Source organism: Schistocerca americana, chromosome X, assembly GCF_021461395.2.
Source record: "Schistocerca americana isolate TAMUIC-IGC-003095 chromosome X, iqSchAmer2.1, whole genome shotgun sequence".
In the NCBI taxonomy this organism is placed as follows: Eukaryota; Metazoa; Arthropoda; class Insecta; order Orthoptera; family Acrididae; genus Schistocerca; species Schistocerca americana.
Genome location: NC_060130.1, coordinates 204,389,287 through 204,408,669, shown reverse-complemented (window position 1 = coordinate 204,408,669; position 19,383 = coordinate 204,389,287). Strand labels below are relative to the sequence as shown.

The following is a 19,383-nucleotide window of genomic DNA, read 5'->3' as shown; positions in this document are numbered from 1 at the left end:
TCTCTCAAGCTCTGATTATTTTAATCTGCATTCGTATATAGGCTATATATTGTGTAACTACGTCATTCGTTTTGAAGTCAACCACATTTGAATTTACAGTCACATATTAGTTCATTTATAATCAGCAAATTTTTGTTTCAATGTTGCAGCTATAGTGTACCGGTGCATAAAAAGTCACGGCGAATTTAAAGCCTCCAATCAAATGCCAAGGCGGGACTTGAACCTTTGCCTCTGCTGTACGAGGCAGCGAAAATACCTCGAGACAATAGCGGCCAGCAAGTTCTACAGTTCTGGAGCTGTGCAAGCGAATTCTTCAAGCAAAAAATTTACCACTTTTTTCTGTATGTTTTGGACCGCGAGGCATTTGTTACTTTTTAATGGTGCACGTTTAGCGATCTTAAGTGAAGAATACAATAGCTGTGCTACATAGTATACTATAAAGTGTGTGCATGTAGAATTAATTATCTTCCTATTGTATATGTGCATACTCTATTTTATTATTGCTGGAAGCGCACGCGCTGCGCGTGATGTGTATCCTTGAAACAGTGTCAGTCGACTCTGTTAGCGTCACGTGATGCGCAGTTGTTTTACTTGGGTCGAGAAGCAAACCTGAGTAGACGTCAGTGCTCAGTGGAGTTGGAAGTGGCAGTGTGTACGAAGTGTTTGTGCTGGTTGGGGGAAGTGGTGTGAAAGCTAGCTCCCGCAATGACTACTGAAGAAAAATTTAGAGCAGCTGTTAATGTCATCCGTAATTTACCAAAAAATGGTAGGTACAGTGTGCGTTTTTATATTTTAACCAGCGAAATATATCACTTAAATAATTGGTGTGTCAGTGATTACTGCTGTGAGAATAGGTTTGAATTGAAAGTGTCATAGTTTTTTTTAATTGTTGTGATATTATAGCATTACCGTTTAAACGAGGACTTCAGTAGAGTTCCTGAAGTTTTTATTGCATTTATTCCGTGAGTAGATAGGCAGTGATAAAATTCTGATGTGTTGAAACAATACCTTTAAAATTGATAACTACAATTAAAAGCCATAAATATATAAATTAATGACGTGCATACGCTTGGAAGCTAAGCACAATTTGCAACGAGACTCTTGAATAGAGTAATGAGTGGCTAAAAATATTGTTACTGTTACTATAGCTCTAAGCTGAGAATAATCTCCAACTGTTTCGGGATTCCATGTCGTTCTGGTAGTAAGATATGGAAGGAATAAACTCACTGTCACTTGCATTTTGTTAAATGTTAGTTTTAGTGCTTCCCTTCACTTAAAGACCCCATTTGCAGTAATCAGAAAGGAGCTCAGTGTTTATAACATCACGGTTTGCCTAGAGATACGAGCTATTTGCAATGACTATCAAATTATAAAATCACAGGACGATACCTTACAAGTAGTAGCGTTTTACCTTCATGAAGAGTCTTTTAGCTTTTATACTGTGCAAGGAATTGTATGTTCTGCCATTCAGAATGTTGATATTCAATGTTTGTTTCTGCCAATTGATGCCATTGCTAGTTAGCAGGTGAAACAATATTTACTGCTAATAACTTCGGAAAATTCGTAAAAATGTTTACCTCATGTCTACTGTGAAAGTAGCATGTTGACAAATGTTAGACTAAACGTGGCATGCAGATAGATTGTTCTAATCCTGAATTATTTAAATAGTTTAGTTTCCTCGCGTCCCTCCACCCCCCCCCCTCCACCTCTCGTGTGTGTGTGTGTGTGTGTGTGTGTGTGTGAGAGAGGAGACAATTATTCTATAAATAACCATTTTTGCTAATCACATTTTGTTTTGCATAATTACTTTGTTTTGGTCTTAAGGGAGTATGAACTATTTTAGAAAATAAACATACTTCTTCATTTAAACTGGACTATTGTTATCAGCCATTCATGTGATGATTTGGTTGTCATCATTGTTTTTCGTGGTGGTGGTGGCACGATATATGTCACTAGCAACACAAGAGATTTTTTAAAAATAAAAAAATTATGGGTTGGAATGTTACATAAACTGTGCAATTAATTTACTTTGTTACTGTGAGTGTGTGTGAAACCTGACACTTTTAAGCAGATCGTTTCATGGACTTGCTCTTTGTATGCTTTCACAATTTTTACATGTTTGACAAGGAAAGGCTGTCAGAGTTCAGTGTAAAATGTTTCAGGAAGAAACCATTTATGATTTAGTGCTCAAAAAATGATTTCTACAAATTTGGCCCTAATTTTCACAATAGATTCATCGGATTTTATTCATACCAGGTGAGATGATGGAGTGGTTAGCACACTGGACTCGCACTTGGAAGACGGTGGTTCAAATCCACATCCAACCAGGCTGAGTTAGGTTTTCCGTGCTTTCCCTAAATTGCCAAGATGGTTCCTTTGAACAGTGCATGACAGCACATTTTATTCCTCATACTTTCATAAAGGGACCTTGTGCTCTGTCTCTAATGATGACACTATTGATGGGATGTTAAAGTCTAATCGTCCTACCTTCAGATCTTATTCATAAATGTTTTGCCAGTGGGGTTGGAAAATAAACAGTGTGCAGAGTAAAAGTAAAAACAACAGATGGATTGTTATAAAGAACAGCAATTAAACGTTAGTGTTATTCTGTATATACTTTAGCTTTACTGTGTGTTTATATATGTCATGGCACTCATTAATTGCTCTGCATAACTGTAGCAGGTTTTCTTACGGTGAAGGTGCAATTCAGTCCCAGATATTTTTTTCAGGTTTTTTCTTGTATTTTGCTGTTATACCTGGTGGAAGAAGCTTTGCGCTACTTTTGTGCTTTTTTAACAGCAATGCAATGTATTAGGGACTACATTTGTTGTTAGTACCTATCTGTTGAATCAGAAGTTAAAAGATATTTTCTCTAAATTAAGTTGCATCGTAGCATTTGCATTTTTTTTAACCTCTTCTAACTTTCACCATTACTGTTTGAATTGCTAATTAGATGGACATCACTGACTTGTAGACAGTTTTTAGTCTGCCACTTCACTGCAGTAGTTGCTCTATATTCTGTGATGGTGGCAATTTATGAATAGCCTCTTGGCTGTGTTTTGTTTGTCATGTAACAATCACATTTAACTCGGTGTCATAACTGTTGACATTTTACCAAGGCTGGGTAACATCAGCTCCTGCAGAATAGTCATTTACACTTCCTCCTTTGTGCTCTTGTACAGAATTTTGCCGCACTGGTGTTACCTGTAATTTTTTGTGTGTTGGTATTGTGTGAACAGTTATGACAAGAAAATGTTTCAAAATTCTTGATATGTGGCTATAGCCATATTGTAAAGTACTGGTGATAGTAGAAGTACAAGGTAACTTATTATAATTTGCTAGTTAATTGTGTGTTCCACAAATGATGTGCACAGTAACACGTTATGGTATGGAACATGCTAATTAGTTTCTCTTGTCTATTCTATTGCTGCTGATACTGTGCCCTGGATTGCTTGCATTAACAACTTCTTATTAAAGAAAGCTTCTGTTAGATACTTCCAAAGATTTTGTCCACACTACCAATTTAATATCAGTTACTTAAAAATTGAAATCTAAATCACGTGATTAGAAGTGTGAAATTATTGGTTGGAATAGGGCGAGCTAGCTAACTAATCTGGCATGATATTGTGGCGTGCTGCCATGTAGAATGCATTAACCATTGGCTTCTGTTTCCTGTATCTACATATGCACTAATGCACAGTTGTGTTATCCCACAGTAATTATTAATTGTGAGCCACATATCCTGCACGAAAAGTGTTATATTTTCACTCCTTGATTATGCCCAAAGAATTTTTACATTCCTGTTATATTTTTATTATGTTGGGTGTAAGAGCACTATAATCCAGACTTTCAGGATACTTTCCTCATATTTCCATGTAAAACCTCATTTCCTGAAATTCTTCATGATACATTAACTGTAGGAAACAGCAAGTATCAGACTGTACCAGCATACCACTTTTTTTTCCTTCATAAAATAGTCACTCTTCCCCTTGCTTATGCCTTGTTAAGTCGTAATTCTTAAGTTCACAGGATCGTGTGCCAAATGTATAGGATGAGATGGACAAATCGGATGGCTTCTGCATTCTCCTAGCCTAAACCCACCGCACTTTTATCTGTTCTGGTACTTGAAAACTCTTGTGTATCAAACATAACAATGTGCAGAAGAATCTACATTTCTGTATTGAAGAAGTCTTCAAAACCATATTCAGTACTCCAGTGTTATGTCATAACATATAGAATTTAATGTGATTGTGGGTTAATGCATGTATTATTACTAATGGAGAACATTCTGAGCTTTTCAGTTAAGAGAAAGCTTCAATTGGTATGCTGATACAGTCCATTTCTGTATGTTTCCTGTGTTTAATGTCGACCTAATCTGAAGAGTCATAGAAAATTATTTCTAATGTGGAACTAAAGCATTTCCAAAAATATGTCCACTTACCACGTTTTCTTCTTCCACTTGTGAGGAATGTGTACTGAAAGTTTAGCCACACATTTTGTTGCATCCCTGTATACTGTAGATATGGGTAGCATGTTGTAGTAAAGTGCATGACGAACAATTGTAATTACCTTTCCCTTTTTACATTATTGTTGCCTGAAAGCACTCCACCAACTAAATGCTGTATTTACTGTATGTAATTTTAGGGGTAATACAGAAGTGTCAGATTCCATCTTTCTGCTTTGACCCATGACGCCACCAATGTGATGGAAACGGGTACTCCCAGCATAAACAAAATGACAACAATGATGTCACTGCATACACACGCGAACAAAAATAAGAATGACACAATAATGTCTCGCTCCAAAAATAAAATGAAACCAGCAGGACAACTGCGGGATATTGGGGGTGTAGGGCTGGTACAAGCTAAATATGCAATAATAAAAAAAGCACCCCACCATCCCAAAACAAATAATATCAAAAATTTAAATTACAACATTCTACTACACCAACAAAACCACAGGAGTCAAACATTTCCCTTGCCCTGTATACGTCAACTGCAGATATCAATACCAAGCAAATAGCACCTGCAGCTTACCGCACCAACTACCTAAACTCAAAATCACGTTAGAACAATGACAACCGAACCTCAAATGAACGCAATACCATATGTTAAACTCGGCATGTCCACATACACCACCAGAGGGCATGATTAAATACAACAACATGACATCTACAACACAATAGCTCAGAAACCCTGTGCCGTAGTGACGTCACACACACCACTACCATTACGTCATGGGTCAAAGCAGACAGGTGGAATCTGATGCTTCTGTTGATGCATTTTAGGTTATTGTTCCATTGCATGCATTCATATTTTTTGTGTTTTAGTAGTATGTAGTTTAGTAGTTATCTTTTAGTAGTTTCAGGTATCAAAAGTCCTTGACCAGTTACAGCTTTACAATTAAGTCTCATAATTTTTCTTTCTCGATACCCGTTCTACTATACATGGGATATTTTTTCAGCTTTCGAGACCAGTCAGTGAGTATTTTTATGAACTCATTTACAGATTGGCACAGTCATTGTCTTTCACTACAAAAAATTAGTTGTTCAGCCAAGTCGTCATTTTCAGAAACATCAGTCATATTGGGCAGGTTGTTGTAGGAAGTTTCTCACAAATTTGTGAGACTACTAAAGCTGAATAGTTGCCATTAAAGTATTGGTAGTTGTGATATCTCAGTCTTGGACTGATTGTTTCGAATAGTTTTGCTACTTGATGTGGAATGTGTTCCATATAACACCTCTCGATATTTGGTTTTTCAGTGTCGAGCACTACACTTTCCAAGATTGCCATTAGAACAAAGTTTTTTTTTTTTTTTTTTTTTTTTCTTCACAGACTGGTAGTTTCCGTTTTCCACCTGCTCTTATCTCAGTGCCTACAAAGAATGTAATATATCCTTGCATAATGGTGTATTTTGTAGGTTCAAACAGTCCAAAGGAGTGTTCCCTAACTGGTGTTACAATGCACCTCAATCTTTCTGCACTAATTTCGTACAGCAGAATTATTCTCTTCACTGCTGAGTAAATAACAATTTAATCAACCCCTTCAAAAAAACTCTAAACTATTTCAATATTGTTGTGCAAAGCAGACAGCCTTTTCCAGGTACTGAAGATGTTTCCTTGTGCACAGATCCATTGAACCCATAGTGAAACTCTGAAGAAAGAAAGAAAAGAAAAAAAAAAACTACCACAGAACTGCTTGCCACTTGAAGTCTTGCACTCTGAGGCCTGTTGGTTATGGTTGATAAGGCACAACATCGAGTTATGGTCTGTTAAAAAAAAAAAATTCATTTGCAAAAACAAAATTGAAAATATCTGACAAAACTCCAGAGAAAAAGAGCCTGCCAACTCGTAGGAGAGACATTTTCAATTTCATTTTTGTAAAATACTGCTTATCACATCTCTCGTGTAACATCCAGTGTTAATGGATAGTGCCAGTTTCCTATTGCTAAAGAAATTATTTTCAAAGTGAAATTTTACTTGCCCATTCCGTAGAGCCGTCCCAAATTAGTCTAATGTGGTGTTTGTCATATCAGTATGTTTTAATAGGAACAGTAAAACATGAAAATTAACCAGTACTCTAGCAGCAACTCAGCAGGGCTGCTTACTGCACTAGCCGACAGTGCAGATCAGGGCAGTGCTGTCCCTGTTGGGCACTGGTTATTTTTCATGTTTTACTGTCTCTGATAGTACATATCGCTAAACCAAATATAGCACTAAAGTAATCTGGGATCACCCTATCAAACAGCCACATAAAATTTTGCTTTTAAAATTGTTTTGTTTGTAATGGGAAACAACCGACTTTTTCTGTTGACTCTGTGTGTCACACGAAACATATGATATGTCGATGTGACAGCAAACACAGCAACCCTCCTTGCTTCCTCTGAAACTAAGGTCCGCATACCACATTGACATATTGAAGTTCAGTCCATAAGTAACCTTTTGTAGTGATTGTGAAAAATGTTTAACTGATTGCCAGGGGAGTAGAGGTAGCAGACAGCACCCAGCCATACAACAGTGCACACAGTTTGTCTGTAAAATTATAAAGTTCCCCGCAGTTTCTTATCCAGTTCGGATGTAATACTGTTGTTAGTAACTCACAAAAAAATGCATTGTTGAGCTATACAACTCCCTTGGTGTTATTGAAAAAGAAAAAGGTTTTTATCAACACACGTTTACACTCTTTCCTTGTCCTTTCAAACATAATCCAGCACAACACAGTTACAAAACTACACTGTGCAATCAGTTTTTGTAGTTATCTACACAATATGATCACCCTTGTAATACATCATCTTTGGATTAGAGAAAGACCATTTCCACTTTCACCTTGTCATGAGTGTAGTTTGTACTGTCACATATTGTCACCTTGTTCACCCAACACCATGCAGATTCACTTTGCATTATGCAAGCAGTGAGTTGGTGAAGATTTAGTACCAAGCTGACACTCTAAAAAGAAAGAAATTTGCCCACAAACATATTTGATAGTGTGCTTCAAAAGAAAAAAGTTTGCTGGCTTAACAGTGTAAGAACGTAACATACATAAAAGTTTGTTCAATCGGTTACTTTCATTGTGTGACTCCATATGGTGTTATATTCCAGAGCAGCTGAAAATCAGAAGATTGTATAGTCTGTCAAATTTTGATACTAAAAAGATTTCAGACAATTTGCTATGACCATGTCATGGTACTAATAAATTGGATTTTTGTGAGTTGTTTTTTTTCCAGCGTGCTTAAAGATACCATGAAAGGGAAGCAACTCGTGTTGATACCTATTGATAACTCTTTCAGTTATACATTTAATAATTATAGTAGAACATTGCATGTATCAAAAAATTTGCAAATGTTTCACCTGCAATGGAACACCCACACTCGGTATGTCTTCAGGGAAAATTCATTTCACTGAAAGTTGTTGAAAATGTTGTTTCAACAATCCTCAGTGCCTTTGAAGCGAAGTAGTCTGTTGATGCTCTTCTGATTGATCTGAGCAAGTCATTTGACTCAGTAAGTCATCGTATTCTAATAGACAACTGATGTGCTAAGGGATTCGATATTCAGAACACTTATAGAACTGTATGTTGAGAGTAGGAAGGGATAGATACATTTTAATTGTATGAGCTCTGGATTCCTAGATTTTCAAGAGGTGTGCCACCAAGGTTCTGTGCTGGGACCCTTATTGTTTATAATTTATAGTAATGACCTGCTCAGTATTGTGACATTTAGATTTGTTCTGTATGCTGATGAAATTTTCATTGCAACTGGAAGTGACAGAGGACCTGAAAGAACAAAGCAAAGCAGGCATAAGAATATCTGGTTTAAAGGCAATGAATTAATTGGAAACCAGAGTAAAACCAAAAATGTAATTTCTGGTTTATACATTACCAACAATGATTTTATGTATGTTAAAGTTTTTGGTGTACACTTCGATTCCAAATTAACTTGGAACCTCCACACAGATTCTGTATGCACTAAATTATCAACAGCCATATACCTGTTATGCTAACTTAGAGCATATGAGAGCGAAAACTGATGCTTAGCACCTATTACGCATTTTTTCATAGCCACAGAATATACTGAACACTGCTTTGGAGCAGCTTCACTGGAAAAAAGAGTTTTAATGTGCCAGAGAAAGGTCACCGGATGTGTTGCTGTATTCAAAAACAATGTGTCCTGTAAGCTGCTCTAGAAGAAACTAGGTGTCGTTGCACTACCATCATTATTTATACTCGGTTGGCTAGTAAACAGTGACTACCCCTTTACGAGACTAAGCAAGACTCAGAATAGCCATACATACCTTGGAGCAAAATTGTTCACTGCACTGCCACTAGATGCACAGTGCCCTGTCACCAGAACCACTCACTGCCTCATTAAAAACCTCCAGAAATGTTATACAAAAATGAGCTAAAAACAAGGCTTTCACTGCTATAATGGATTTTCTTGATTGTGAAAAAGATAATTTAAAATTTTCACGTAGGCTATACTCGTTGTATGCTTGTATGCAAATCTACTTGAGTTAACTGTTTATTATATGTATCATTACATATTATCCAATTTGTACAAGCTGTTAACATCAGTAGTGTGCAAAATGCTCAAACGTGAAAATAAATAGATACATGAGTAAGAGTAACTACATCAAAGATCCGCAGAATTTTTCTAGGTATGAAATAAGATGTTGAAGAAGTATGTAGTGTCAGATTGCAAACATTATGTAGGCCTCTGTTAGGAGTCTATGGACTGTGGTTTCGACATCACATTACATTAAGTTTTTAAATGCTCTTCACTATATTGACCAAATATAGAATAATTTTCCTCAACAGACCTGAACAAGTATGATTCAGTTTGTGATCCTGTGCTGTAATTAGAGATTCACACACAGTTTACCCATTCCTTTAAGAAATGTGCATTTGAGACCAAATGAGTTGCTTCACTATCATGCAAAAGATATATCACTTTCGTGAAGCAACTGCTATGTTCAAGTTCCAGACAAGTTAGCGTGCACAATTTGTGGAACACGCAAATGTGTGATTGACTATGCATTCTGTTTAATGGCTTATGGCTGTCATTATTACTCCTATGGTACTATGTGTGAAATAAATTAAATTGTCTTGCAGTTAAAGCTGGTGCAATAAGGAGTATTCTGTTCAGTAGTCCGGGTGAGTCCATCATTCAGTTTCTTTTATCTTAAATGAAACATCATCAAAAGTGTTGTTAATTTTTAAAAGTAAAATCCTTCTGTTGGAGCTGATGGTCAGTTTGTTGTATAATGTACGTGATTTATACATTTATAATGGGATGAGGGCTGACAGTCATACATTGAACTGTGCATGGATTAAGCAATTCAGAAAAAATTTTTAAAAAGCAGTGAAGATTGCTGGTCAGTTTTCAATGTTCCATTCATCAGTGTGACATCTTGATGCTGGGCCTGAGTGGTGAAGTTGCTCTGTCAGTAGAGTGGCTGCTTGTGCACTGAACAGCGAAAGTTCATGAGGTTACAGAAGTAATCATGGCTCTGTGTGAATGCCCAGCACTCAGTATTCCCCTGTGTGATGGGTGGTTGTCTGTCCGTATAACAATTATTTATCTTTCTTCTGGGGTTTTCTACAAGTCTATTAATGTATAGAAGAGAGAATCAGAGAAGAAACTTTAATGCTTTGAAGGCAATGACTGTTATTATTTTGAAATGTTCATGTTCTTTTCACATTTTTAACTCCAGGTTTGAATTTCATACCGAACGAGTTCCTTACAAATTTTACATGTTAAAAATTTTACTACAAAGCCTCAATTACAGAAGTAATTAATGTGCTTTCTGAAAAAGAATGCTGTTACGCATTTTTTCCTTCAATAGTGTGGTAACAATCAGGTTTTCACCTTACACAGTTGTACAGAACTGGATTTTTGGGTTATGAACGAGTCTTATGAAACATGTCTGTCTGCAATCAAATAAGTTTTGTCGTATCACCATTCATCCATCATTTCTATCTGTGAATGGGAGCTATGTATGAGGATGATGTCATTGGGGAAAGATTAGGTGGGTAGATCAGATAACGAATAAAAAGATACAGTATTGAATTGTGGAAAAAAGAAATGTATGGCACAACATGATATATAAAAAAAAAGATCAGTTGACAGGACACATCCTGAGGCAAGGAATTGTAGATTTGGTATTTGAGGGAAGTTTTGGAGGTGGAATTTGTGTACGTTGATCAAAGTTTGATTACAGTAAGCAGGTTCGGATAGATGTGGGTTGCTATAGCTATGTATAGATGAAGAGAATTGCACCTAATAGACTTGTGTGGAGAGCTGCATCGGACTGGTCTTTGGCCTGAAGACTGCAACATCAGCATTTATGAATCGTGGTATACTAGGTGGAATCCAAAATTTTTGCACCGCTAGGTGATGAGAGTTGCATATCTCATGAGTTAGTGTGCAGAGTGGCATTCAGGCTGGGAGGACGTGTTGCGTGTTGACAGTGATTTCCGTAATACTCTGTGTTTGAAGTGCTACGGAGACCCTTGCAATGATTCAACAACTGTTTGGGGGTCAGAACATGAGTCGTACACGGGTGTTTGAGTGGCATGCTTGGTTCAGGGCCGACCGTACAGATATCGAAGATGAAGTTCACACTGGAAGGGCCATTAGCCGCACAACGCCAGACATTGTTGCCAAACTTCAACAACTGGTTCGTGCGGATCGACATCGAACCTTAAAGACCTTGTGGATGAAGTGAGAATTGGTTATGGGACATGTCAACGAAAGTTGACTGATGAATTGGGCATGCATTGTGTCACTGAAAATTTGTGCCAAGGATCTTGACAGCTGATCAGAAGGTGCAGCGTGTTGAAGTGTGCACGGGCCTTCGTCAGACTGCATCTGATGATCCAACCTTCTTGTCATGGGTTATCACTGGGGACGAGAGCTGGATTTACGGTTATGACCCAGAGACAAAGCAACAATCATCCCAGTGGAAGAGCCCGAGCTCTCCAAGACCCAAAAAAGCAAGACAGGTGAAGAGCATGATCATCATTTTCTTTGATGCCAAGGGAATTGTGCACAAAGAACTCATCCCACCCAACCAAACAGTGAATTCTGCATACTACTGTGATGTTTTGCGGCGGCTCCGTGAAAATGTGCAATGACAATGGCTCGAATTTTGGCGTCGAGAGAACTGGCTGCTGCATCACAACAACGCGCTCTGTCACACGTCTTTGCTCACAGAGACCTTTTTGGCAAAAAAAAACATGATGGCAGTTGTACCTCACCCACTGTACTTGCTAGATTTGGCACCTTGCGACTTCGTGCTGTTCCCAAAACCGAAACTCAAGTTGAAAGGCCATCGGTTTGACACTCAAGAGAGGATTCAAGAAGCATCGCTGGCAGTGGTAAACACCCTCGAAGAACAGGACTTCCAGAAAAAGTGTGAGCAGTGGCAGAAGTGCTGGGACTGGTGTGCACATGTGGATTGGAACTTCTTCGAGGGTGATGGTGACCATTAGTCCAAAGGTAAGGTTTTCAACAGACGGCAGCACCAGTTCCGAAAATTTTGGATAGCATCTCGTATGTAACTACAGAGTAATTCTATCTTCAGGTAAATATTTTATGTCTTCAGCAAAAATTAGAGGGTCTAAAAATTCTCATGTTGTTTGTGGATATGTTTGAACAATTATGAAGGTAAAGAGTGTAATTTGGTGGTGGTGGTGGTGGTGGTGGTGGTGGTGGAGTAAAATTTGAAAAGAAACTGAAAGTTTCTCCTTTATAGCTCCTCCTAGTCCATAGAAGAATTTCTGTTACTGTAATTTGTAAAAGGTGGTAGGTGGGCCTTACTAACTCACATCTGAATATCTTTTTTCTTTGTGGACAAAAAACTGAGAAAAGTTCAGAATGAACTGAATATACAAAGTAATTTGCGATTTGAATGTAGAATGACTCATTCCACATCATTATGAACTATTATGCAAAATGATTCTTGGAACATGAAACTAACTAACTGTGCCTGGAGGGTTGATGTAGGAAGAACTTCATTTCTGAGGAAATATGCCCTTTCCTCGTTCCCGTAATATAATACCCAAGACTACCATTTGCATTGGTACACATTTCAAAACATTACTTTATTAGCAGACAGTTTTATATTGCAGTTAGTTCCTGTAGTGGTTTGATATACATAAGTTTTTTATATGCATTATAATTATCTGAACTTATTGTGTAGCTTATTATGCAACTGTGAGAGATGTTTTTACTTCTGTCATGCTCCAAACGTTGTGGTCTGCCATGGAATAGTTTTTATTACAAGGTCATACATTTAAGTGTGTAAATCAACAGAAGGTTAATTCATTGTAAGTAGTATTTAATATTGTTGTTCCAAAATAGTTTATAAACATGTGTAAAAAAAATTGTCCTTTATTGTGTAGAAACTTAAAGCAGAACGTAATTTCATGTTTTATCTTACATTGTGTTCATTATAATGTGGGTACTCATTTTATTTGAAATGTTGCCTACCAAAACTATTTACCATTGGTAATAGATATTGATTTATGAAACCAACAGATAATTTTTTTAGACTAGAATGACACCTGATAGGTGTCTACAAGGTAGTCACAGGCAAATATCTTTAACACATTTGTATCGAGTCCCAGGGCTCCATTGTTGGCCTTTATTTGCCATATGTTTCCTTGATCTCATGAGAGCAAAGCTTCCCGTTTGAAGATGATTTGGTGGTATAAGGATTATATACCTTTTCCTGGCTCTCCCTGCACATTGTGCCCTGCATATTGGGGGGTACCTTCAGTCTAACACTCTTTGACCACAGTGTAAATTGTCTTTTCGCGTAAGTCCAGCAACTGAAAATCAAATCTGGGCTTTTATTTATTTCTTGTTATTTATATTGTTCGTTGCACTAAACATCTCTTCTTCATAACCATTTGAGTGTCATGTTTTATTTCTTACAGTCTGCAAAGACATTTGCTTTTAGGTTTCCCTGTGTACATCATGGTTAATGATACTGGAATATTGCACAAGATAACATTTCTTTAACAAATGTATGGATTAAAGCTGTTTCAGAAATTTTCTAGTTGAATGAGGAATGTGACAAACCCCCAATTTTGAGATCTAAACTGTGAGCATTCATTGTTATGCTCTCTATTTTTCAGCAGGCATTCATCAGTGCTTCTTTCAGTGTGGTCTATTCGAGAAATGTAAGACTGTAGAAACTGTTTGTTAAAATACACAAAATCCACACTGATGTCAGTTATAATCTAGCTTAAAGCACAAGAAGTGACAGAGACAAGACACATGTTATGACCCATTATGTTTTTATTCCATGGGCACCTACATCTTTCGAGGCAGCATCCAGATTTAGGTTTTAGAGATTTTCCTACATCATTTCAAGCAAATGGTGGGACAATTTCATTAGGGAAAAAAGGCACAACTGATGTTCACCCTGACACATACCCAGTTAAACTCTAGTGCTGTATTCATTATGACCTTGATGTGGCCAGGGTAGAAAACATTTCTTCCTCATTGATTTAATGCTGTTCCTCCAGTAGTATCCTGATGAATGCCTATTAAGTCTCTCAAAGCCTAGAATCCGATTGGTGTGCTGCAGTGAGATACTGAAGAGAGCCATTGTGTTGCTTTATTGGTGCAGTAATCGTGGCATAAACAATATGGCCATGCCCAAATGTGCTGGGACACCACAATGAATGTGGACAGATAAGACGCAAGGCTCTTTCCCAAAGGTATATAAGTGTACATAAAATTTGTCACCATAGACATGGTTTCTGATAGAATGAGTCAATGAAAAGAATAAAGTTTGATCCGGCAATCCATGTGTTGTACTGTAGGAACATCACATAACTCTTCCCTCCCTGTGTGTCGGACACAGTCATCAGTGAAGTTGTAGTCATGGGTTGTTGAAAATTACTTATATATCAATATCAATTTAGATATTAAATATTTTACTACAATTTATAAACTTTATTACAGTTTATAAACTTTATTACAGTTTATAAACTTTTACTGTTAAAAGTAATATGCTCACTTACATATAACAGCTTAATATTTTTCCTGCCTACAACCCTTGAAACATTCAGCCATGGATCACGGAACATCAAATAGATTTCGTGGATGAGTCTGCTCAAAGCCACTGTCTGAACTCCATCAAACTTCTTTGGGATGAACTGAAGAATCGATTGCATGCTAGATTGATGTCAGTAATTCCCAGAGTAACTATTCATAAATAATGCTGACTGATTCCTCCCCCCCTGCAGTCTGAGTGGTGTTTTGTCTCCAGTAATGTACCATACATTAAACTGTAATCACTGTGCAGTTATTAATACATTAACACTTTAGAAGGCACATTCACATTTTATGTAGCATAGTGAAGGCACAGTGATATAATGTCTCCACTTTCATTTAATCTGTTGTTTGACAAGGTCATCGGGCATGCGTATTTTAGCGAGGGAATGGTGCAAAATTGAATAGCTACCACAAGCGATAGGCATACACAAATGGCCTTATGGTATTGAGCCAAAACAAACACAAATGATAAAGCCTGGCAAAAGGGCTCATAGAGCAAACTGCAAAAGTGGATTTTCAGATCATTGATTGTACATCCTGAATACACTGATCGGCCAGAACATTATGACTACTGACCTATTGTCAGTATAAACCCGTCCAGGTGATAGCAGCGTTACGTTTAGAGCAATGACTGCTAGTCAGAAACATGCAGTAATGTGTTGTATACGAAACAAACCACAGTGCTGCACGCACATGAAATTCCTCTTCTTGCAGTGAAGTATGTTTGCTGTTGTTTGTACTTGTACCGCACCACGGTGGAGTTTGATGAGCTTCCTGGGTCACATCAAACGACGAGCACCTCAGGGAACTTGGCCGGGTTAAGCTGCGGTCACAGTGCCACCGATATCGGTGGATTCCGTCGACGGCCTACATCGGCCGCAGACGGCCAATGTTTTCAAATCAGTACGCCACTACAGCCGATCACACCAATACCTAAAAAGGGAAGTAGGACTAATCCGCTGAATTACAGGCCTATATCACTAACGTCGATTTGCAGTAGGGTTTTCGAACATATACTGTATTCGAACATTATGAAGTACCTCGAAGAAAACGATTTATTGACGCACAGTCAGCACGGATTCAGAAAATATCGTTCCTGTGAAACACAACTAGCTCTTTACACTCATGAAGTAATAAGTGCTATCGACCGGGGATGTCAAATTGATTCCAAATTTTTAGATTTCCAGACATCGTTCCTCACAAGCGTCTTGTAACCAAACTGCGTGCCTACGGAGTATCGCCTCAGTTGTGCGACTGGATTCCGGATATCCTGTCAGAAAGGTCGCAGTTCCTAGTAATAGACGAAAAGTCACCGAGTAAAACAGAAGTAATATCCGGCGTTCCCCAAGAAAGTGTTATAGGCCCTCTATTGTTCCTGATCTATATTAACGACATAGGAGCCAATGTGAGTAGCCGTCTTAGACTGTTTGCAGATGATGGTGTCAATTACCGTCTTGTAAAGTCATCAGATGACCAAAACGACTTGCAAAATGATTTAGATATCTGTATGGTGCGAAAAGTGGCAATTGACCCTGAATAAAGAGAAGTGTGAATGTATTCACATGAGCACTAAAAGAAATCAGCTAAATTTCGATTTCGCGACAAGTCACACAAATCTGAAGGCTGTAAATTCAGCTAAATACTTAGGGATTACAATTACAAATAACCAAAAATGGAACGATCACATAGATAATATTGTGGCTAGAGCAAACAAGACTGCGATTCATTGGCAGAACACTTAGAAAGTGCAATAGGTCTACTAAAGAGACTGCTTACACCGCGCTTGTCCGCTCTATTCTGGAGTATTGCTTTGCGGTGTGAGATCTGCCTCAGTTGGGACTGACGGATGACATCGAAAAAGTTCAAAGAAGGGCAGCTCGTTTTGTATTATCGCGAAATAGGGGTGATAGTGTCACAGACATGATACGTGAATTGGAGTGGCAATCATTAAAACAAAGGCGTTTTGCGTTGCAACTGGATCTTCTCATTAAATTTCAATCACCAGTTTTCTCCTCCGATTGCGAAAACATTCAGTTAGCACCCACCCATATAGGGAGAAATGTTCATCACGTTAAAATAAGAGAAATCAGAGCTCGCATAGAAAAATTTAAGTGCTGGTTTTTCCCGCGTGCTGTTCGAGAGTGGAACGGTAGAGAGACAGCCTGAAGGTGGTTCACTGAACCCTCTGCCAGGCACTTTATTGTGAACAGCAGATTAATCACGTAGATGTAGATGTGAGATCGTATCTCCCGAACGTACAGACTTCGAACGACAATCGCTGAAATCCAAATCAGTTTGTTTTCTTCACTCAATTCGACCGACGTTACGGAGCGTGAGAAACTGTTAAGTTTAATACGAGAAAGAGAAAATTTGTGGCATCTTGAGGATGAAAATATCAATCGTGTTATAGTTCGGTATCTATGGACTGAAATCGCAGGTTTATTCGAAACCTCAAATAATCAAAATCTTAATTCGACATTTTAGGCATAGATTATAACATCAAAAAAAATAATTTGTTAAAGTGAAAAGGGTGGCCTATCTTATGCTTACAGCTACTGTATTGGATCTTTTTTGTGGTAGGTTGTCATTAGTTGTCTATCAATTATTGTTACTGCCAGTGGCGTATTGATTCTGTTAATATGAAGTGGTTTGCAAATGTGGTGTAGGGTATGTACTCGTATTTCCACTTCAAAGTGCTTTAGGTTTTCAGAGTTTCTCATACTACACTTTATGCCTGTCTTTCACTCTTGTGCTACGTGAGTAATTGAAGGTTGACGTACGTCTGCACAGCTTTAAATACAAACATCAAAAAAAGTTTTGCATCACTCCGGTTCCCAGAACTCCTGAAGATAGATGTCGACTGTGGATACTGTATCACGGACACAGTCCCTTTGACTGTTCAGAGACGTGACTAAACCCGCCCAAGGATGTAAACAGCCATGCAAGAACAGCGCCTATTAGACGGAGGGGGTCCGACAGCCGACCAGTTCGTCATTCCACCAGGAAGAAGGATCTAGTGTTGTCTGTACTTCAACCATGCCTAGACGGTCAATACCGCGGTTTGATCGCGTCCGCATTGTTACTTTGTGCCAGGAGGGGCTGTCAACAAGGGAAGTGTCCAGGCGTCTCGGAGTGAACCAAAGCGATGTCGTTCGGACATGGAGGAGATACAGAGAGACAGGAACCGTCGATTTAATGCCTCGCTCAGGCCGCCCAAAGGCTACTACTGCAGTGGATGACCGCTACCTACGGATTATGGCTTGGAGGAACACTGACAGCAGCGCCACCATATTGAATAATGCTTTTCGTGCAGCCACAGGACGTCGTGTTACGACTCAGACTGTACACAATAGGCTGCATGATGCGCAACTTCACTCCCGACGTCCAAGGCAAGCTCTATCCGTGCATCCACGGCACCGTGCAGTGCGGCACAGATGGGCCCAGCAGCATGCCAAATCGACTGCTCAGGATTGGCATCACGTTCTGTTCACCGAGGAGTGTCACATGTGCCTTCAACCAGACAATCGTCGAAGACGTGTTTGAAGACAACCCCGGTCAGGCTGAACGCGTTAGACACATTGTCGAGCGAGTGCAGCAAGGTGGAGGTTCCGTCTGTTTTGGGGTGGCTTTACGATTGGCCGACGTACCCTGCTGGTGGTCATGGAAAGCACTGTAATGGCTGTACGATACGTGAATGCCATCCCCTGACCGATAGTGCAACCATATCGGCAGGATGTTGGGGAGGCATTCGTCTTCATGGACGACAATTCGCGCCCCACCATCGTGCGCATCTTGTGAATGACTTCCTTCAGGATAACGACATCGCTCGATTAGAGTGGCCAGAATGTTCTTCAGACATGAACTCTATCGAACATGCCTGGGATATATTGAAAAGGGCTGTTTATGGACGACGTGAACCAACAGCCACTCTGTTGGATCTACGTCGAATCGCCGTCGAAGAGTGGGGCAATCTGGACAAACAGTGCCTTGATTAACTTGTGGATAATATGCCACGAGGAATACAGGCATGCATCAATGCAAGAGGACGTGCTACTGGGTATTAGAGGTACTGGTATGTACAGCAGCCTGGACCACCACCTCTGAAGATCTCGGGGGGGAGGGGGGGGGGGGGGGTTCGTCTTCGCCGTCCGAGTCCTCATTCACAGTTTCCTGGCTAACAGCGGCAACAATCAGGTCGTCATTGAACTCTTCAAAGTGTCACAGTCTTTGTCACATTCGTTGATCCACTCTTCAACTTCATTGGCAGGGACGTTCGGGTCCAGAGTTTGTAGATCTTTAACGATCTCGAGTGCGTCGTTGTTTTGCTCATCTTCGGTATGCTCATTTTCAGTCATAACTTGTGGCCAAAGCTTACGCCATGATTTCCGCAGTGTGTCAGGTTTCAGTTCATCCCATGCTGCAGCGATTGTGCAGATAGCATCTTTGATGTTCAGGGATTCCATTGCCTCAAATAAGTTATGATCTCCATCAGATTTTTCCAAGATTGAGCTGATATACTTTCCGCTATATCACCTTTTTAACCATTCGATAACGCCCTGATCCATTGGTTGGATGAGTGAGGTCATATTAGAAGGCAGAAAGAGAGCTTTTATGTCCCCTTTCACCAAATCTTCCTCAGATGGACGTGATGGTGCATTATCCAACAGCAGTAGAGCATGAACAGGCAGATTGTGCAAAGCAAACCATGCCTATGCAAAGAACACACAGATCTACTGACGGCTATATGGCAGTTAAATACCTGCCGTCGTCATCAAAAGGCATGCAGGGACTAAGAAGCGGAAAACAAAATAAACTGTC

General features: G+C 39.1%; 1 protein-coding gene across 3 annotated transcripts in view; it reads left to right on the top strand.

Moving 5' to 3' along the window:
* The first annotated feature begins 601 nt into the window (after positions 1-601).
* Positions 602-19,383, top strand: part of LOC124555794 (acyl-CoA-binding domain-containing protein 5) — a 149,994-nt gene continuing 131,212 nt past the window's right edge. Inside the window, exons 1-2 of one of the 3 annotated variants that reach the window (XM_047129856.1) lie at positions 602-766; positions 9,606-9,647. In XM_047129856.1, coding sequence (XP_046985812.1) covers positions 706-766; positions 9,606-9,647 — 103 coding nt within the window. In that variant the 5' untranslated portion in view covers positions 602-705. The remainder of the gene's footprint in view (positions 767-9,605; positions 9,648-19,383) is intronic. The other 2 variants (XM_047129855.1, XM_047129857.1) reach the window with 2 other exon arrangements.